Genomic DNA, 22,916 nt, shown 5'->3' with positions numbered 1-22,916 from the left:
TTTCCCAGCTTGTAGACTGTCCATCTTCTCACACTGTCCTCACATGGCCTCTCCTCTGTGCACACATTTCAGAAAGAGAACTCTCTCGTCCCTTCCTCTCCCTACAAGGACACCAGTTCTATAGGACTCCACCCTTATGATCTCAAGGAGTACCACTTGTTCTATTTCCCACTGTTCAAGACTTGAAAGTCTAAGTACAAGTCACATGAGTAACGAAACTTTCAGAAGACCTCAGGCTCACCCAGTTTCTGTCTGTAACCTCACAACAGACCCTGAACAAGAATTACCCCCTCAGAAATGCTCCCAAATTCCTGACCCACTGAAACCATCTGAAATGATGAAGTGATTGCTGGCATTTTCAGCTACTAAACATTGGGGAATTTTTTTATATCGCAATGGTATCTGAAACATTGCAGCACTTTAGATACCATATTATTATTCATGGATCAACTAATTGAACTACATAGAAAGCTAAGAAATAGAAGAACAGATATACAGATATTTTAGATATAAAAGTAGAGGTGTTTCAGGGTAGTGGGAAATTCAGTGGTTTTCAATAAGTGTGTTGGGAAATTTATTCCTAAGATAAAAAGGAATGTATTTTTCTACCTCACACCATACCTGAACATTTATGTTCTATATGGGTTAAAGATGTAAATGTAAGAAGCAAAACTTGAAAACTTTTTTTTTAATTTTTAAAATCAGGACAGGGAAGGACTTTGAGAAGTATATGAACACAACTTTCAATATGAGTCCAGCTTCCTCATTTCTGCATAATAACTTTGGTTGTAAATCCTTGATCCCAACTGTATTCAAAACAGTATCCAGGTAGTAGGTCCTCCAATTCTGGTCATTTTGAAGTACTTAATACACTGTACTGGATTTCCTTATGATTAAAACATCTAGGTTAGTTTTTATTTCCTTCATTGAAGAATAAATAAAACTTCATGGCTGGCATTTATTCAATACATTTTAAAAAATGGAAGCATTAATATTGCTAAATACACTCACTGGATCAAATTACAAATTGAAAGAAAGATGAGGGCAAAAAATACCAATTTCATAACCAATCTTTGTTGTGAGTTGACCTCTCAGCAAGGTAATGTGTAATGCCAGGGCCTTCAAAAATGACCTTTGTAATACAATAATCAACCTCCAAATTTTCTATAGAGAAATTATAAAGAGAGAAGTCACTTTTGACTTATTATGTAAGTCTAGAACATAAAGTTTACAGAGGAGAAAGGCATTCATATATAAAACAAAACATATTCCCAAAATTCTTAACATATATTATAAATTAAAAAAAGTATACCCAGAGAATTTAATTAAATGTAGGTAGACTCTGACAGTCTACTATCTGAGAGACTAAATGTGTATTCATCTACCAGAAGAGTCATTTGATCTAGATGTACAGAATTCATTGAACAATTTAATTTGTCTGCCCAAAACTTCATTAGGATATAGAAACTCAGCCATATGCTACCATCCCAGTATAAAGTTATGAAGTTCACTTCTCATAGATCTATCCTCAGCTATGAACATGTGCTGTGAAATTTCTAACTATTTAATTTGACCCCTGTTAAATTTATTTCTACTGTTATATTAAAGTTTTTTTTTAACAATGTGAATTTTTAATTTTAAAATCTCACTCTCTTGGACTAAGAATAATTTCTATTAGGTCATATTTTTATGTACCATGGAGATGCCATACTCTACCAACAAAAACTTGAAGTAAAACCAAAATTTGTTGCTCACTGAAGAAGCTGAGTACAATATGATTATATAGATCAGAGATTAAACTTATACAATTCTCTTGCTCTCTAAGGGTTGTAACATACGCCATTTAGATAAAGATTAATTTATATAGCTATTTCAGAATAAAGAGGCTAACTAACCCAAAGGAGATCATTTTTAAGATGTAATCACTGATAATGGAAGCAGTCCTCGATTCTGTGAAAGAATGAATATCCTGTTCTGCATGAATAGTATAGCCCTCTGTCAGTTGAGGTCACATTTTTACTCCAAAGTTTCCTCATGGCATTTTTTATTTCTGCATTTCTCAGGGTATAGATTAAGGGGTTCAGCATGGGAGTTATGAAGGTCAAAATCACAGTCATGAATTTATCAATAGGAAAGGTAGAATTAGGCCTTGCATACAAGAAGATGCAGGGAACAAAGAATAAAATGACCACAGTTATATGGGATGCACAGGTGTGGAAGGCTTTGTGTTTCCCATCCAAACCATGAGTCTTAAGGGAGTGTAATATGACCCCATAGGAAACTAGGAGAATGAAGAAGATGCCAGTGCAAATGGCTCCTCCATTAGCTATCATAGAAACTCCAATGAGGTAGGTATTGGTACAAGCAAGTTTCAGTAAGGGATACATATCACATATGAAGTTGTCAATGACATTGGGGCCACAGAAAGGGAGCTGATAAATAAAGAGAAACTGAACCATAGAGTGCAGAAAGCCTCCAGTCCAGGCCACCAGCAGCATAAGAACACATGTCCTCTGATTCATGATAATTAGATAATGAAGTGGTTTACAGATGGCTACATATCGGTCATAGGCCATCACCACCAGAAGAATGACTTCAGCACCAGCCAATAAGTGATCTAGAAAGACTTGAGTCATACAAGCCTGGAAGGAAATAGTTTTCTTCTCATAGAGCAAATCTACAATCATCTTGGGAGCAATGACAGTAGAATAGATGGCATCTATAAATGATAAATAAGCAAGAAAAAAGTACATGGGAGAATGCAGTGACTGGCTGGCCATAATGGTTACTATGATAAGCAGGTTGCCCACTATTGTCACAACGTAGATGAGTAAGAATGGGACAAAGAGCACTTTCTGCCCCTCAGGATCCTGTGTGAGCCCTAGAAGGACAAACTCTGTCACATTGTTTCTATTTCCCATATATTCTTTGGAAGGCATCGAACTCAGGCATCAGAGGCTGTAAATGAAACGGCCATAATGAATTTGAGAGGATCACTTGCTTTGTGTCAAAAACCATTGCCACACTCAACCACGTTTGCCCCACAGGGCCTCACACAGGGTGACTTTCTAGAGAATGAAAGTTTAGAATCACCACCCACAGTTTCTGCTTTCATTTCCACAAATATCCTGCATCAACTACAGGGAGATGAGTTCTCTGGGAGGTACATGGCAGTGGGCTTATCTGTGACATGACCTACCGAAAAACAAGGAAGCGGCTTTCTCCAGAATCCTGCCTACGAATACTTCATTTTTTATTTTGTATGTCATTTCTTTTTTTCTTGAATGCTCTGGGTTTCTGACATTGACTATGAAAACAGATCATCCTTAATAGCCTTGTTTACATAATAATATCTAGTGCATGGAGCATAAAGTGATTACCTGACATTTAGATAACTGCCTTTCTGAATGACTTCACTATGAACTCCAAATATCAAAAAGTATGTCACCTCCTACGGTGAAAGACCCAGACATACTATGAGTGCCCCTTAAATATTTATTAAACTTTATTTAACCCAGCTAAATTTTAAACATGTAAGAAACCATCTGAGAAGAGATCAATACATTAAATTCTTCCCTTGGACACTTGGGTGGTTCAGCTAGTTAAGGATCTGCCATCAGCCCAGGTCATGATCCCAGAGTCCTAGGATTGAGCCCCACAGCCAGCTCCTAGCTTAGCAGTGAATCTTTTCCCTCTCTCACTCCCGCTACTTGTGTTCTCCCCCTTCTTTTCTCTCTCTCTCTTTCTTTCTAAAAAATAAATAGAATCTTAAAAAAATAAAAATAAAAATAAATTCTTCCCCCTTGTGAAAGTACACTTTGTTTGAAAATACAGACACACACACATACACACACAAATGGAATAGGCATTTATTACAACAGAGGTTATAGAGGAGAGAAATGGATAGTACAAATTTAAGTAAATGGGTACTACCTAGACATTTTCCCTACTTTCCAAAATGGTTTAGAATTGGTTATTGCTAACTGTAACTCAATTCAGAATGCCAACATAAAGATTTTAGGCAGAATCATGGTATAGTAGCATGAATCCCACACTTAATATCTCAAAACATTAATTTTGTTCAGTCGTCCTGGGAAAATCATGTCCCAACTCATGTTCTTATTGGAAAGGTTATAGCCTTCCCAGAGATATGAGTTTCTGAACTCTAGTCATGGAAAACCTTATCTTAAATGACATGTTAGCACTTAACTGCTGGACCATGTTTATACTAATCAGGGTGAATTAGCATGTGTTAAAGGTTATTTGATTATTAAAGTGATAAATAGATTACACCAGATATTCTGTTCATATTGTTAGCTCTTGATTTTCTGAGTCATGTGGAATACAAGACATTCCTTCTCACTTGAGAAAAATAAATTATCCATGAGGCCTACCAGATACAACCCAGGACCAATTGTACATGCAATATGTGCAAATTTGTTTTGGAAAAATTATTTTAGATGTGCTCCATTATAATATCTACATTTGTAAACCATCATTTGTGAAGGAAAACTTATTCTATTCTTTTTACTTCTAGACAAGCCAGAGGGAGAATAAAAATGTAGCAAAGAGATAATAAAAGAAAACAGAAAAGGTAGATAAGAACTAGCAAAGACCATAAACTGAATGAAATAGGCTCTGAATTGATTGAGTTTGGTTTGAGGAAACTGAATTGGAAGTAGAAGAATTTCAGATTTCCTGAGCTTTCAATCCGGAGTTAGACCAGAGGGTGACCTAGCATCAGTACCAGGACTCACTGCTCAGACTTTTTACATTTCCAGAAAACCAAATTCTGAACCTTAAGATATATCAGAAGAGACCAGCTGCTTAAAGGACTTCCATCTTTGGGACTTCCAGCAGGTTATTCACATACATACATAATTAAATATCTCCACTCACAGTTATGAAGCTATGTCTGCCTTTATAATGACAAATACTCACAATGCATAGGGGTCATCTGAGCATTCAAGAGATAACTTCCAGTATGAGGGTCCAACACCTTGCCCTGTAGCACTCATTTGTTTATAGCTGTGTTTTCCCCAGTCATCTGTTAGATCTGCCAGCAGAGTAAACACATCTTTTTAACAATGGTATCACCAGAATCTATATGTGTGCCATATAATATGATATAATATAAAATGCATTTTAGTCAATAAAAAGTTGACTATTAAAAATGTGCTTATGAACATAATTATTATGCTAGACTATTAAAAACTAGGGATTTGATTCAGAATGACACAAAATTCTATACTTTTATAGTATTTTATTAAAAATAAATATATCTGCTTCCAACATTCGTGAGATATTTCAAATTTCTTAATGCATTCTATGAGAACAAATAAATCACTAAGGAATGCTCCAAAAACTTTAATCTATAACTATCCCACAATAAGAATTAAAATAAGGTAAATTAAGAGCTATACTACACCAAATTCAACAACATGAGACAGAAAAACAACCCAGGTGTGTGATATGCAAGGTGTAAAACACGGGGAAAGACTTTCAGATCATCAGGGTAATGGAAATTGTAGACTCTGAAACTGTAAATTTTAGTCCAGAACTTTTTGAAACAATGATCACAGTACGTATCTGAATATGTTTCTACTTAATAGTCTGTATAGTAAAATCTGTTCCCCCCATAAACAAGTGCTTTTTTTTAATGGTTGAGCAGTGACCATAAAAATGAAGCAGCAAAAGTTTTGAGGTCCTAATAAACACCTAATCAGATCATCAGATAAAAAATGAAGATATATTGTATGGGGTGCCTGAGTGGATCAGTTAAGCATCTGCCTTCAGCTCAGTTGATCATCCCGGGAGGGACTCTCTGCTCAGTGAGTAGCCTGCTTCTCCTTCTCCCTCAATCCCTCTCCCTATGCCCCTCACCCACCCCTATCCCTACCCTCATGCTTGCCCTCTTGTGTTCATCCACAGGTGCTTGTGGGCTTATGCACTCTCTCTCAAATAAACAAATAAAATATTTTAAAAATTCTTTAAATTTTAAAAAGATACATCTTAAAAAGCTATCACATTTTCCAAATGAGTTACTTTATAGTGAAGGAAAAATGCCGCCTCTAACACCTGAATGGGGTTGAACAGATTCTGGGGACAAGCACAGATAACAACAATCAGAGAGTGTAGATTGCCTAGCCCAAATCTAGTCTTTGTGAGTTTGTTTTATCTGGCTTGGAATCTAAGCTGCAGAATCCATACTTACCAACAGTGTGACCTTGGGTAAGTTACCCACATCATCTGCATAAGGAAACATAACGGCATCTAACACATAGGATGGTTTTAAAGATTAAATATGATAATGCAAATAAAGCTCTCCAGAAACTATCTGAGAGGTATTGTCACTAAATTCATTCAAGATATTATTTACCCTTATTTGTTTCCCCATGTAACTTTAGTGTCACATTACAAGAGTTTCCCCAAAGTCCAATATCTTATTTCATAACACAAAGGAACATTGCCTGATGTATGAATGGATGGATAGACTGGGTCATTATACAATTACAGAAGATGCTCTTTCTTTACAATTCACATCACTGTATGCAAATGTCCTCTTTCTCCACAACTCATTCACCTCTTTGCACTGAATCATTAAATCTAAATTCAGCCAAAGGGGGTCTTCATTTTATAAATAAGAGGTCAACTGAGTACATAATACAATGTGTCCATTTTACTCAGAATATTTTAAGACCCTAAAAATAAGGAAATATCCATATAATTAACCCATAGGCAAAAACTGATACTGGCATTTTCTGTAGATTTCATATTTAGTAAAATTCACGAATTCCATTTTCACAGACACTAAAATTCACTTTCTAATAAGGTGTACATATTATAGGTCAATGAGTCTAACAAGTAACTAAATTTCTCTGACCCCAACTTTCCACATTGTAAGTTTTAAATTTCCCTTTGTAATAAAGGTTGCTAACTTAAATATCAAACTATAATCTTACATATACACACAAGAATAGAAAGCAGAAATTAAAACTGTCATTTGTACACCAATGTTCATAGCAGCATTATTCACAATACCCAAAAGGTAGAAACAATCCAAATGTCCAAAAGCTAATGAATGCATGCAGTGTGGTATGTATAGATGGTGGAATATTATTCAGCCTTGAAAAGGAAAGAAAGTCTGATACATGCTATAACATGGATAAAGCTTGAAGACACTATGCTAGGTACAATAAGATCAACATAGTCATAAATAAATAGTCATATTCACAGTACAGCAATGAATACCAAGAGCCAGGGGAAGGAGTAAATGGGGTGTTATTGTTTAATGGGTACATAGTTTCAGTTTGGGATGATGATAAAAGTCCTGGAGATGGATGGTGGTGAGGAATACACAATTTATTGTGTGTATTTTACTTCAATAAAAAAATGCCAATGAAATAATATGTCTACATGGGCCAGAACATTTAAAGATACTAGACAGAAGGTAACAATTTATAAAGGACTCTAATAATCCTTACTATTATCCAATATATTAAGACACAAAATAAATAATCATTGGAGTCTTTAAATTTTAAAAGCAATCTTAAAAAGTTATTTTGAAGACCATATATATGTCAACTTGTACTGTTTTGATGTGACTTCTTTCTCTTAATACATATTTAACTAATTCTAATATAAAATGTTGGAGAAAATTACTAACACTGTACTTATTCCAATAATATTTTATAAAACAGAGAAAATGCATGTACTTACTATCTTTTTCTTGGAGCATCTGGCTGAAAATATTTTAGATCAAATGGTAAACCTGTTGCTTAAGAAAGACACATAATTTACTACAAGTAAGTCTATTTTGCCCTGTTCTCATGGCAGTGAAGAGTTTTTCTGAGCATGTCACCTGGGTTTTCTCTTTTTTCTTTGGTCGCTTGTTCCAAATCCACGCTTCTACAATGCTATCTTTGGTCCTAGGAAATAACGGCTTCTTTAGAAGAAGGTAAATCAGGATTGCCACCACATCAACCCTGGTGTGCTGCAGAAAAAAATATCAGAACAAACTTTGTCACTGCAGCCAGAAATGCTTTGTCACGTAAGGATTTCTCTCTCTCTGCCTGCACAAACCATGACCATCTTCAACTTTCAAAAACATTTAAGCTTGGATTATGGAATTATCCAGAGTTGACTTCAAGAATATGCAGTTGAGATGACTGATGAATCATTGAATTTGAAAGTCATCATTGACATTATGTACCAAAAATTAAATTCAAAACTTCATTGTTATGTGTAACTGACCACGTTAATTGAATAAGCCTTTAATAGTATTTTTTTGTCCATAATGCAGACATCTAGATAATCAAAGAAATGGATATTTTGGATTGTTTGGGATATTTCTGAAGCATTCCTATGACTGTTTTAATAGGGTCTATGACCACTAAAGTAATTGTTTCTTTTCCCTTCTTGACAGAAACATCAATCCCCAAGGAGAAACCTTCTCCCAGGTAAGGAAAGACATGAATGGGCACTAAATCAACAATGAACAACACATTACTTGGCTGGATTGTTAAAACAGTTTGTCCCCAAGGCTGTTTGTTCAAAATTAAATGCACCGGGGATTCATGCTCTTGAGAACTGAAACTTTCCACATAATCCATATTTTCAGAGGCTTCTCCTGGCCAGTCACTTCAGGAGAATTAAGTGGAAAAACAAAAAAAAAAGAAAAAGAAAAAAAAACAGCAATCTAACAGCAAGGAGCACACCACTTATTAATGCAAAGATATAAGGTTGCATACACAGGAATTCTTTATTTTCAATTATTCAGAACATATATGAAATTCTCAAGCAGAAGAGGCCACTGGAGTGAAGTAAAAAGCTTGAGTCTTTTGTATAAAAGACATACTTAATAAGAATGGCACAAGATTATTGGTAATCGATAGACTAAAAGTTTCCATTTAACTCTGATGGTGTAACACCCACATGCAAAATTCCAGCTCAGAAGTTTTGCCCAAAATAAGAGAATTTTTCTTACAAAGAAATACAAAACTGGTGATTAGGATGTGTGATTTGTGAGTCACTACTGTAAATTAATATAAGAAAAAAAATAAAGACTAAAAATACAGAAATATTTGACACTTGCTCTTCAGTTGTTTTTTTATAAAATAATGTCAGGTCCTTAAACCTGAATCTCTCTACAAATGCTCTAGAAAACATACTGTTTCTTTACATTTTTATTATGTTATATTGGTCACCATACAATACATTATTAGTTTTTGATGTAATGTTCCAAGATTCATTGTTTACATATAACATCCAGTGCTCCATACAGTATGTGCCCTCCTTTATACCCACCACGAGTTCACCCAGCCCCCACCCCCTTCCCCTCTGAAAGCCTCAGACTGTTTTGCAGAGTCCATAGTCTTTCATGGTTTGTCTCCCCCTCTGAGTTCCCCTCTTCAGGTTTTGTTTTGTTTTTGTTTTCTTTAGTTGGTTTTGGGTTTTTTTGTGTGTGTGTGGCTTTTTGTTTTGCTTTGTTTTATTTGTTGTTGTTGTTGTCATTGTTGTTGTTGTTTTGACAAAGAGAGAGCAAAAGACCAAAAACAGGGGGAGAAATAGAGGGAGAGGGAGAAGCAGGCGCCCCGCTGAGGAGGGAGCCTTATCCAGAGCTGTATCCCAGGGTTCTGGGATTATGACATGAGTGGAAGGCAGATGCCTAACCAACTGAGACATCCAGGTGCCCCCATAGTATTTCCTTATTGAGGTTTTTTGATATGGAAGTTTTCGGTCTCTTTATTGATATTTCCTTTTTGTATTTTTTTTTGAAAGATTTTATTTATTTATTTATTTGACAGAGAGAGATCACAAGTAGGCAGAGAGGCAGGCAGCAGCTTAACCCACTGAGCCACACAGGCACCTCTGATATTTCCATTTTATTCATGACCTTGACCTTTCCTTTATCTTCCTTTTCTTGGCCTTTGCCACTTTTTCCTTTACCTCTTTGAGCAGAAAATTATGTTAGTGTGTTCAAGTGCTTGTCCAGGCATCAGAGTTTTTAGGGGCAATTTTTGCTGGTTTATTTTTTTTCCTTTGAATGGGCCACACTTTCCTGGTTTTTTGTATGTTTCCAGGTATTATGCTGAAAACTAGACACTTGAATCTAATAATGTGGTAACTCTGTAAATGAGATTCTTTTCTCTTCCCCAGGTTTGCAGATTTGGGTTTTCTTTTGGGTTTGCTGACAGGGTATTTTTTTATTTTGTTTTATTATATTGTTTTCTTATTTGTTTGTTTTGTTTTATTTTTTCTTTATTGTTGTAGGCTATCTCTGTGTTAAGGATCAGCCAAAGGTGTAAACTCAAGGTTCTTTTACGTCTTTTCTAAGCCTGTTCCTTCCTCCTGGGCAGGCATGCTGAAGTCTCCAACTTCCCTAGCATATGTTGTTCTTTTTGAATGTCCTCTTCTTCAAAATTTGGTTCCTAAAAACAGAGAGAGAGAGGGAGACAGAGAGAGAGAGAAATGAAGGGGGCAGAGAATCACCACCTCTCTTTAATGAAGATATTTTTAACCAGGAAATACCACAGGCATTCCCACTGAAGCTAAGAATAAGTCAAGGTGTCCTTTATTCATTTATTATCCCATGTTTTCCTATGTTAAGTATTACAATAATATAATAAGGGAAAATATAATACAAAATATTAGAAAAATCATCAAAATATTAGCATCATCTAGTTAGCAAAATCAGAAGAATTAACTGCAGTCTTTCAGTTTAAATGAGAAAGGTCAATAAAGTGACTGAATTTAAGATTTAATTGAAAAATATTTTAATAGATTTCTTAAATAGTAGCCATATTTAGAAAATACAATGTACAAAAGGTACCTTTCAGTAATGTAACCCAAATTACAAAATACATGGAAATCAACTAAAAAAGGTGAGACATTGAAGATTTACTGCAGACGTAAATAAAAACAGAGATTTTCATGTTCCCAGATAGATGATTCAATGTGATCAAGAAATCTGTTCTTTTCCAAATTAATTAGACATTAAATATATTGTCAGACAAAAGCTTCATACGTTTCTAAGACCTCTGACCTTGTCTAATACTCATGTGGGTAATAATTATTTGAAATGGAGAATGTTGTTTTTAATAAGAGTATTGGGTGGGGGGCTTCTTATCAGACATCAGAATCAACTCTCATGACCTAAAATAATGGGGTATCGGCTTAGGAAAAATCAGCCAATCAAAGGAAATAGATACACAGGTATTTGGATATATAATAAACATACAATATCAAATTAGGGAAGTAGGTTGATTTTTTTAATGTGTTGACATTATTGGATTTAAAGCAATAAAAATCCATTAGAAAAGTACACTTAGAGGCACCTGGGTGGCTCAGTGGGTTAAGCCTCTGCCTTCAGCTCAGGTCATCATCTCAGGGTCCTGGGATAGAGACCCACGAGGGCTTTCTGCTCAGCGGGGAGCTTGCTTCTTCCCCTCTCTCTGTCTGCCTCTCTTTTTGTGATCTGTCTGCCAAATAAATAAATAAAAATATATATTTTTTAAAAGTAGATTTAAATTCTTAACACATGAGCATACATACACACACACACACTCTTTTTCTCTAAAAACTCTCACACACAAACATGCTTATTTATACTCAAAGCTTTAAATATAAACAAACAAAAAAATACTTATGGATTTTTATATAAGCTGGAAGTAAAAATGCAGCAACTCTGATGAATGTGATTGGCAACTTTGAAAGAAAAAGTACAACACTTCAAACTGCAAAAACACTATCTAGAAAAAACATTCAAGTTTTGCATTATAAAAAAAAAACCTCTTTTAGGTCATTAAAACACTGTGAACATGTCAATTAAAGTACATGAAGAGGCACTTCATAAAAGAAATGCCAATGGTCAAATACAGCACTGCTAACAAAATGAACATAAATCATTGGCTTACAGTGAGTTATAACTTGGCTTATTGAATAGAAATTACAAATATGTTTAAAAATCTATTTTCATTAAGTATGTGGGAAAGGGCAATAAAAATATACATAAAAATACTCATTAAAAGATATTTTAAAATTTTATAAAATTTTTCTAAGTTTTAAGAGTACTGAAGACCTAAATGAGTGCAGCATGATGTTATATTCAGAACAGGAGGATTCAGTTGTCATTAGCATCCGTGTAATTCCAACATAAAAATGCTAACATCTTTTTTTAAATTCCAGTAAAATTGACACAGCATTCTATTGGTTTCAAGTGTACAGTAGAGTGATTTGGCTATTCTATACATTCCTCAGCTCATCACAGAAAGTGTAATCTTAATCCCCTTCACCGACTTCACTCATCCTCCCACCCCTTCCCTTCTTGTTACCACCAGTTTGGTCTCTACAGTGAAGAGGTTTTGTTTGTTTCTCTCTCTCTTTTTTTTTCCTTTCTTCTTGTTTCCATCTTAAATTCCACATATCAGTGAAATCATATGGTATTTGTCTTTCTCTGACTGACTTGTTTCACTTGGCATTATACCCTCTAGTTCCATCCATGTCACTGCAAATGGCAAGAGCTCATTATTTTCTAAGGCTGAATGATATTCCTGTGTGTGTATGTGCGTGTGTCCACACAACTTCTTTACCCAGTTATTGCTTCCATAATTTGTCTATTGCAAATAATGCTTCAATAAACATAAGGGTTCATGTATCCCTTTGAATTAGTGTTTTTGTAATGGGGGTGGGGTGGGTTAAATACCCAGTAGAGTGATTTCTGGATCAAAGAGTAGTTCTACTTTTAATTTTTTTTTAAGATTTTATTTATTTATTTGACAGACAGAGATCAGAAGTAGGCAGAGAAGCAGGCAGAGACAGGAGGAAGCAGGCTTCTGCTGAACAGAGACCCCAATGCATGCAGGGCTTGATCCCAAGCCCCTGGGATCATGACCAGAGTCAAAGGCAGAGGCTTGAACCCACTGAGCCACCCAGGAGCCCTACTTTGAACTTTTTGAGTAACTCTATACTGTTTTTCACAGCAGCTGCACCAATTTTTATTCCCAACAAATGTGCACAGAGGTCCCTTTTTCTCTACATCCAACATTTGTTGTTTCTTGTACTGCTGGTTTTAGCTGTTCTGACAGGTGTGAGGTGATATGTCATTGTGGTTTTAATTTGCATTTCCCTGATGATGAGTGAAGTTGAGCATCTTTTTGTGTGTGTTAGACTTCTCTATTTCTTCTTTGAATAAATGTTTGTTCATATCTCTTGCCCATTGTTATTTGGATTATTTGTTTTGGGGGTGTTATATCAGTTCTTTATATGTTTTGAACACTAAGTCTTTATTGGATATGTCACTTACAAATATCTTCTCCCATTCAGTAGGGGTTGCCATTTAGTTTTGTTAATTATTTCCTTCACTGTGCAGAAGATTTTTTTTTTTTTATTTTGATGTAGTCCCAGTATTTTATTTTTGCTTTTCCTTCCCTTGCCTCAGGAGACATATCTTGAAAAATGTTGCTATAGACAATGTCAAAGAAATCATTGCCTTTGCTCTCCTCTAGGGTTTTCATGGTGTCATGCTCTCATTTAGGCCTTTAATACATTTTGAGTTTATTTTTGCATACAGTGTAATAAAGTGGTCTAGTTTCATTCTTTTGAATGTAGCTGTCTAGTTTCCCTTTTTGAAGATTCTGTCTTTTTTCCATTGCATATTCCTTCCTCCTTTGTCAAGAATTAGTTGACCATATAATTGTGGGTTCATTTCCAGGCTCTCTATTGCTTTCTATTGAAGTATGTGTCTATTTTGGGGTCAATATCATACTGTTTTCATTGCCACAACATTGTAGTATATCTTGAAGTCAAGGATTCGATAGTTTCGTTTTTCCTTTTCAACATTGATTTGGCTCTAGGAGGTGTTCTGTAGTTCCACACAAATTTTAGGATTCTTCATTCTAACACTGTGAAATATGTTGATATTTTGATAGCCATTGTATTAATTCTGTAAATTGATTTGGGTAGTATAGATATTTTAACAATATCTGTTTTTCCAATCCATGAACATAGAATGTCTTTCCATTTCTTTGTGTTATTTTGAATGTCTTCATCAAAGTTTTATAGTTTTCAGAACACAGGTCTTTCACCTCCTTCGTTAAATTTTTTCCTAGGTGCCTTAATATTTTTGGTGTAATTGTAAATAGAAATGTTTTCTTAATTTCTCTGTCTACTGCTTAATTATTAGTATATAAAATACAACATATTTCCTTTTTTAAAATTTCTTTTCAGCATAACAGTATTCATTGATTTTGCAACACACCCAGTGCTCTAGGCAATCCGTGTCCTCTCCAATACCCACCACTTGGTTCCCACAACCTCCCAACCCCCATCCCTTTAAAACCCTCAGGTTGTTTTTCAGTCTCCATAGACCCTCATGGTTCACCTCCCCTTCCAATTTCCCTCAACTCCCTTCTCCTCTCCATCTCCCCCGTCCTCCATGTTATTTCTTATGATCCACAAATAAGTGAAGCCATATGATAATTAATTCTCTCTCTGCTTGACTTATTTCACTCAGCATAATCTCTTCCAATCCCGTCCATGTTGCTACAAAAGTTGGGTATTGATCCTTTCTGATGGAGGCATAATACTCCATAGTGTATATGGACCACATCTCCCTTATCCATTCATCCATTGAAGGGCACCTTGGTTCTTTCCACAGTTTGGCAACCATGGCCATTGTTGCTATAAACAATGGGGTACAGATGGCCCTTCTTCTCACAACATCTGTGTCTTTGGGGTAAATGCCCAGTAGTGCATTTGCAGGGTCAGAGGGAAGCTCTATTTGTAATTTCTTGAGGAATCTCCACACTGTTCTCCAAAGTGGCTGCACCAACTTGCATTCCCTTCATCAGTGTAAGAGGGCTCCCCTTTCTCCACATCCTCTCCAACACATGTTGTTTCCTATCTTGCTAATTTTGGCCATTCTAACTGGTGTTAGGTGGTATCTCAATGTGGTTTTAATTTGAATCTCCCTGATGGCTAGTGATGATGAGCATTTTTTCATGTGTCTGATAGCCATTTGTATGTCTTCATTGGAGAAGTGTCTGTTCATATCTTCTGCCCATTTTTTTGATGTGATTATCAGTTTTGTGTGTGTTGAGTTTGAGAAGTTCTTTATAGATCCTGGATACCAACCTTTTGTCTGTACTGTCATTTGCAAATATCGTCTCCCATTCCATGGGTTGCCTCTTTGTTTTCTTGACTATTTCCTTTGCTGTGCAGAAGCTTTTGATCTTGGTGAAGTCCCAAAAATTCATTTTCGCTTTTGTTTCCTTTGTTTCTTTTTGGAGACATATCTTGAAAGAAGTTGCTGTGGCTGATATCGAAGAGGACTGCCTAAGTTCTTCTCTAGGATTCTGATGGGTTCCTGTCTCACGTTGAGGTCTTTTATCCATTTTGAGTTTATCTTTGTATATGGTGTAAAAGAATTGTCGAGTTTCATTCTTCTACATATAGCTGTCCAGTTTTCCCAGCACCATTTATTGAAGAGACTGTCCTTTTTCCACTGTCTATTTTTTCCTGTTTTGTTGAATATTATTTGCCCATAGAGTTGAGGATCCATATCTTGGCTCTCTACTCTGTTCCACTGGTCTATGTGTCTGTTTTTGTGCCAGTACCATGCTGTCTTGGTGATCACAGCTTTGTAATAAAACTTGAAATCAGGTAGCGTGATGCCCCCAGTTTTATTTTTGTTTTTCAACATTTCCTTAGCGATTTGGTGTCTCTTCTGATTCCATACAAATTTTAGGATTATTTGCTCCAGCTCTTTGAATACTGGTGGAATTTTGATCGGAATGGCATTAAAAGTATAGATTGCTCTAGGCAGTATAGACATTTTAACAATGTTTATTCTTCCAATCCAAGAGCATGGAATGGTCTTCCATCTTTTTGTGTCTTCTTCAATGTCTTTCATGAGTGTTCTGTTGTTCCTCGACTACAGATCCTTTACCTCTTTGGTTAGGTTTATTCCCAGGTATCTTATGGTTCTTGATGCTATAGGAAATGGAATCAATTCTCTAATTTCCCTTTCTGTATTTTCATTATTAGTGTATAAGAAAGCCACTGATTTCTGTACATTGACTTTGTATCCTGCCACGTTGCTGAATTGCTGTATGAGTTCTAGTAGTTTGGGGGTGGAGTCTTTGGGTTTTCTGTATAAAGAATCATGTCATCTGCGAAGAGAGAGAGTTTGATTTCTTCATTGCCAATTTGGATACCTTTTATTTCTCTTTGTTGTCTGATTGCTGTTGCTAGGACTTCTAGTACTATGTTGAACAAGTGGTGAGAGTGGGCATCCTTGTTATGTTCTTTATCTCAGTGGGAAAGCTGTGAGCTTTTTCCCACTGAGGATGATATTTGCTGTGGGTCTTTCATAGATAGATTTTATGAAGTTCAGGAATGTTCCCTCTATCCCTATACTTTGAAGCATTTTAATCAGGAACAGATGCTGGATTTTGTCAAATGCTTTTTCTGCATCAATTGAGAGGACCATGTGTTTCTTCTCTCTTCTCTTATTAATTTGTTCTATCACATTGATTGATTTGCGAATGTTGAACCATCCTTTCAACCCAGGGCTGAATCCCACCTGGTCATGGTGGATAATCTTTTTAATAAAAATACAACATATTTCTGCAGTGATTTTATTGGATTAGTTTATCAGCTCTGCAATGACCTTATTGGATTAGTTTATCAGCTCTTGTAGCTTTTTGGTGGAGCCTTGAGGGTTTTCTGTATATAGTATCATGTCATCTACAAATACTGAAGGTTTTACTTCTTCCTTTCCAAATTAGATGACTTTTATTTCTTTTTTTGTCCAATTTCCATGACTAGTATTTTATGTTACATAAAAGTGGTGAGAGTGGACATCCTTATTTTGTTCCTGATCTTAAGGGAAACGCTCTCAGTTTGAGTATTATGGTAACTATAGGTTTTCCATATAAGGCCTCTATTTTGTTGAGCTATGTTCCCTCTAAACCTACCTTGTTGAGAATTTTTATCATGAATGGATACTGTACTTTGTACAAGGTTTTTATGCATCTATGGAAATGATTATGTGTTTTTTTTATCTTTTCCCCTGGGGATGTGATGTATCACATTAATTAATATGTAAATATCAAACCAATTTTGTAATCCAGGAGTAAATACCTCTTGATGCTGGTGAATGATTTTTTAAATGTATTGTTGGATTCAGTTTACTAATATTTTGTTAAGGATTTTTGCCATCTATGTTCATTAGTCATATTGGCCTATAGTTCCCTTTCTTGTGGTATCTCCATCTGGTTTTGGTATGAGGGTAACACTAGCCTCAGAGAATGAACTGAGAAGTTTTCCTTCATGTTCTATTTTTTAAAATAGTTTGAGAAGAATAGACATTAACTCTTCTTTAGATGTTTGGTAGAAAAAAAAGTAAATGTTTGGTAGAATTTACCTGTGAAGTCATCTGGTTCTGGACCTTTTTGGGCATTTTTTTAAATTACAGATTCAATTTCATTGCTGATAGTGTGTCTGTTCAAATTTTCTATTTCTTTCTGATTCAACTTTGAGAGGTTATTTGTTCCCAGGAATTTATCCACTTTTTCTAAGTTGTCCAACGTATTGACTTGATTTTTCATAATATTCTCATATAATCTTCTCTATTTCTGTGGTGCTGGTTGTTATTATCCTCTTTCATTTCTGATTGTGTTTATATGAATCCTTCTCCCCCACCTCTCTGTCTCTGTCTCTCTTTCTCTTTATGAGTCTGGCTAATGGCTAATCAATTTTGTTGAACTTTTCAAAGAATGAGTTCCTGCTTTTACTGATCTGTTTTATTTTATTTTATTTTATTTTATTTCTGTGTGTGTGTGTGTGTGTGTGCATGTTTATAATAGTTTTTGTTTTTATTAACTTTTTTATTTTAACTCCAGTAAAGTTAACACACACTGTTATATTAGTTCCAGATGTATTATATAGTGATTCAACAATTCTATACCTCATTAATTAGTGCTCATGATGACAAGTGTATTCTTAAACTCTTTCACCTACTTCAGCCATTCCCCCCAACCACCTTCCCTCTGACAAGCTTTATTTTAAGTGATTACCCAGTTACCTTTATTTTTTTTCAACAAGAACATTTTGCTTGAAGCATACTTGAGAATACATGGTTCTAAAAGATATATCTATATATCTGTATATATATATATATATATATATATATACACATTATACTTAATATAATATATGTTATATAATTATAATTATACCTATAATTCCTCCCAAGAAAAATTAGAATACACATTTCCTTCAATTACCTACAGAAAAACTCCCTGGTTAAAACACATAAAGAGAAGCATAATAAATATTCCAAATTTAAGAAGATTGAATCATACCATATTTCTGCTGTAATTTTTATTATTTCCTTCCTTCTCCTGGTTTTGGGTTTTGTTTCTTCTTCTTTTTCTAACTCTTCTCAGAGATTATAAAATTTAAAAGTGAATTACATATATTATTCAGCATGTATGAAAAAATATTTAATGAAAATTTAAAATAAGAAAAGTTCTAAAGTCTTTTTTTTTAGTTAGAAAACTCTTACAAAGCATAGATAATGTTCCATATTACAATGAAAGAAATTCCATTTTATTCCTAGGTTGCAATGTTCCAGGGTAGACTGCAGATGGAAAAACGTGTTATTGGTATTTTTACATAACAGTGAAAAACAAAATCTTGTTTATATTAAAGCAAATCATTACTAAGTCTGTAAGTACAAAGTATTTCAGTTCAATACAACTTTGGGGAAACACACTATTATGCAAAATAATTTCTTTAACCAGATCTTTAGTATCATGCAGACAAAATAAGCAGTTCTATCTACTCTTTGAAGAATAGTAAAAAAAGTACAAAAAAGCTAATGAGGAAAAACATGAAAATATGTTTATAACTTGGATTAGTATGGTTTTCTGTGATCAAGTCAAGAATTAGAATGTTTTCATCATTAGCCGTACCATACAGTTTCATCCCAACCTGTGAAAACATCCAACATCCCACTTAACAAAATTACTCACTGATAGTGTCTGAAACAAACACAATATCATCTTCCATATAAATGGTATTGAAGTGCAAAGCATAAGCATTAACCCAAGGAACAGATATAATCTTAAAGAAAGGATGTATAACACAGCTACAGAAAGTTGCCATGCTGATAAAACATGCTGATGGAATAATGGACATTATAATTTAGAAGCCATTCTTTTGGCCCTAGTAATTTGTTCTAAGTATTAGCCAAATTGCTTTCTCATTAATTTGGGTGATAGCAAATTTTCAAAGGCAGCTTGTTTTTCACATTTAATTTTATTTATTTATTTTTTATTTATTTTCAGCATAACAGTATTCATTATTTTTGCATCACACCCAGTGCTCCATGCGATCCGTGCCCTCTCCAATACCCACCACCTGGTACCACAACCTCCCACCCCCCGCCCCTTCAAAACCCTCAGATATTTTTTCAGAGTCCATAGTCTCTCATGGTTCACCTTCCCTTCCAATTTCCCCCAACTCCCTTCTCCTCTCTAACTCCCCATAGCATGGAGGACATGGGGAGTTTTTCACATTTTAAATTTAAAAACTCCTGTTTCTGAATTCTCATTTCGGTATGTCAAGAAAAATATGAATACAGAGTGAAATTAATTTTATTTTTAATTATAATAGGACAAATACCTGTGCCTTTTTTATACCTGTGCCTTTTATTCATCTTCCAGAATTTACTGATTAGATTGATTCTTACCTAAGAAGACAGTTTATTCTACTTTTTGATGTCTTTGTGTAAAATTTTAAAAAATATATCTCTAGAGAATTCATCGAATTGCTTAAATGTATTGTTATAATTTATTACCTATTTCTTGCTTTATAATTAACGTGGGTTCACTGTAAGTGACACATTCTTATTCTTTCTTTGGTTAAATTGTTACACCAGAATTTTTTCATAGCATTTTTCATCTCTGAATATCTTAAAGCATATATTAAAGGATTTAACATGGGAGTGATCACTGTATAAATCAGAGTTACAGATTTATCAATGGGAAAGTTGGAAATAGGTCTAACATACATGAAAATGCAGGGAACAAAAAAGAACACAACCACTGTGGTGTGGGAACTGCAAGTAGACAAGGCTTTGTGTGGCTTTTAAGAGAATTGAGAATGACTCAATAGAAGATGAGTAGAAAGATAAAGATGACCATACAGATTGTTCCACCATTGACAACCACAGTGAGGCCTATCACATAAGTGTCAGTGCAGGCAAGTTCTGATAACGGGTACATGTCACAGATGAAGTGCTTGATGACATTGGGGCCACAAAATGGGAGGCTATACACAAAAAGAAGCTGAACCATAGAATGCACAAGACCTCCAATCCAGGCTGCCACTAACAGCAGGATGCAAACCTGCCAATTCATAACAGTCAAGTAATGCAGTGGCCTACAGATGGCCACATAGTGATCAGAGGCCATGGCCACCAGAAGGAAGACCTCTGAACCCCCAAAGAGGTGTTCTAGGAAGAGCTGGCCCATGCAAGCTTGGAAGGAAATGGTTTTTCTGTCCCAGAGTAAGTCTATAATCGGTTTGGGTGAGATGACAGTGGAATAAACAGCATCCATAAGTGACAGGCGAGGAAGAAGCACATGGGGTAGTCCAGAGAGGGGCTGCTAAAAACAGTCACCAAAATGAATAGTTTGTCCACCATTGTCACAATGTAGATGAGGAAAATCATGACAAATAATGTCTTCTGTCCCTCAGGATCCTGAGTGAGGCCAAGAAGGACAAATTCTGTCACATTATTATTATTTCCCATGTGATCTTTCTATCAGGCCTGTTTCAGGAATGAGAGCTCAGGAGAACAGGACCTGTAATGAAATCATAAACCATAAATATGTCTGTTGTTAAGAGCACATCTTCATCGTTATGTCATTTTCTACAGCAGTTCACACACAATAAATATTTAATGATATCTATTGAGTTCTTCCTCCAAAAAGCCCATTACACCTTCCCTTGACAACCCTATTTTTCTTCAGATGATATTTTTGGCTGGCAAGTAAGTTCTTTCTCTAAGTCTTAAAGGAGCATCTACAGAAAAGAATAATCAAAAGCCCAAATGTAGTAATAGATTTACATTATATATTTATATTAATTGAATTTATATTTATTTATATTATATTTTATTTATATTATTTTATGTATAATACATACTATTGAAACTATGTCAGTTTTTGGCACAGAAATCAACAGTCACAACCAAGGACATGATTCCTGCTCTCCAGAAATTTACTTTTGGTAATGGCAATAAACTATACAAATCAGCATAGAGTCAGTCCTTTGAGGCAGTAGTATTTGCAGTAAGTACCTTTAGAATGTGATTTATCTAGCACCAAAAGTAGCATCTTCTCTGGGACAATTCACTTAATATTATGCTATCCTAATACTAGATGTTCAGACTAGACTTTGACATAACAACTAGACTGAAGAGTATCCAACAACTACAAAATTATTTAGTACATCATTCCCTTTCACAATGACTTGGTCTGATTCTCTATCAGCTTTTTAAGGAGTTGGAAATTCTTTCCCTTTAATTTTTGCCTACCCCACAATTTTCAACACACATTCACTATCTAGATTTTCAGCAAATATATTTGAACAAAGATGAACTGACCTGCAATTTTCACAAATTGGTACATCAGTTTCTGGTATTTTTTTCTTAAATTCTTAGTGTAAGCAAGGTAGTGAGGGAGGAAAAATAGATCCTGAAAACAGAGGCAGGGGACAATGCGGCATTGTTTTATTTATAATGCTTCTTAGGTACTGACAGCACTCAAAACTAGAACTTCAGAGGTGCCTGGGTGGCTCAGTCGGTTAAGCATCTGATTTTGGCTCAGATAATGATCTCAGGGTTCTGGGATAGAGCTCCACCTGGAGACACACCTTGAAACCCACCTAAGGCCCTGTGCTCAGTGGGGAGCCTTCTTCTCCCTCTCCCCCTACCTGTCCCCAGCCCTCATGCGCTCTTCCTCTCATAAATAAATAAGTAAAATCTTAAGAAAAAAAAGAACCTCAATGCCCAGTTTGCAAAAAAACTGTACATTGAGGGGAGAAGTCTAAGCCCAGGGTAAGAAGGCATGTGTTTGAGTCATCTTCTAAATGTAATTACAAGCCTGTCTCAGTCTGCTCACTGGAAAATAAAGTGATTGAACTAGGTAATCTCAGAATCCTTTCCAGTCCAACTATTTGTGATACTTTTCATGCATCCCCACCTCTTCAATTATATGACATTTTAAACAATTTTTATTTTGTTCAGTTCATCATTAGTTTTTAATGTAGTGTTCAACAATTCATTAGCTGCGTAAAGCACCCAGTGCTCATCACAATGCATGCCTTCCTTAATACCCATCACCCTGCTGACATTTTTTCTCTTTTCATATTTTTATAATTAGATAAAAATTTCTGAGCTTATCACTGTTACTTAAAAAATGCTATTCAGTGGCAAATGGGATTTAATCATTGCAAAGACAAGATAATGATTATGAGTCTCTTATTCAGTGTACCTATTTAAGACCCAAAACAACCTTGTAGAAAGAACATAGCACAGTGGCGAATAATATGGTCTCTGGAGCTGCACTGCCTGTGTTGGAATCCCAGCTCCACCACTTCCCATCTAAGCGAACTTTGGCAACCTAACCTCTCTGGGTCTCAGTTTCATGATTTTTAGAATGGGGATGACAACAGTTTCTACCTCCTAAGACTACTGTTTTATTACAAAGAAATCACCTAGAACATGCCTGGCACCTGGTAAAAGCTCAGTAAATTATAGTATTATTAATGCTCTTGAATCTTTCACTATTAAATTACATCAGAACAAATCATCTGGATTTTTGTCAGTTTGACAAGAATTATAG

At 35.2% G+C, this 22,916-nt stretch overlaps 1 protein-coding gene and 1 pseudogene across 1 annotated transcript; both read right to left on the bottom strand.

Moving 5' to 3' along the window:
- Window positions 1–1,922: 1,922 nt before the first annotated feature.
- Window positions 1,923–2,930, bottom strand: LOC132008506 (olfactory receptor 4A15-like). The gene has a single exon (XM_059387148.1). It carries the CDS (start codon window positions 2,919–2,921, stop codon window positions 1,923–1,925), a length of 999 nt encoding a protein of 332 aa, XP_059243131.1. The 5' UTR covers window positions 2,922–2,930.
- A 16,963-nt stretch (window positions 2,931–19,893) lies between these two features.
- LOC132008505 (olfactory receptor 4A5-like) lies at window positions 19,894–20,821 on the bottom strand (annotated as a pseudogene).
- Window positions 20,822–22,916: the final 2,095 nt, after the last annotated feature.

The sequence above is a fragment of the Mustela nigripes genome, unplaced genomic scaffold, assembly GCF_022355385.1.
Source record: "Mustela nigripes isolate SB6536 unplaced genomic scaffold, MUSNIG.SB6536 HiC_scaffold_148, whole genome shotgun sequence".
Lineage (NCBI taxonomy): Eukaryota > Metazoa > Chordata > Mammalia > Carnivora > Mustelidae > Mustela > Mustela nigripes.
This window is presented reverse-complemented; position numbering and strand designations above follow the sequence as displayed.

Excerpts from the sequence above, each read along its gene's own strand:
- LOC132008506 (XM_059387148.1), bottom strand. The coding sequence starts at position 2,921 with ATGGGAAATAGAAACAATGTGACAGAGTTTGTCCTTCTAGGGCTCACA.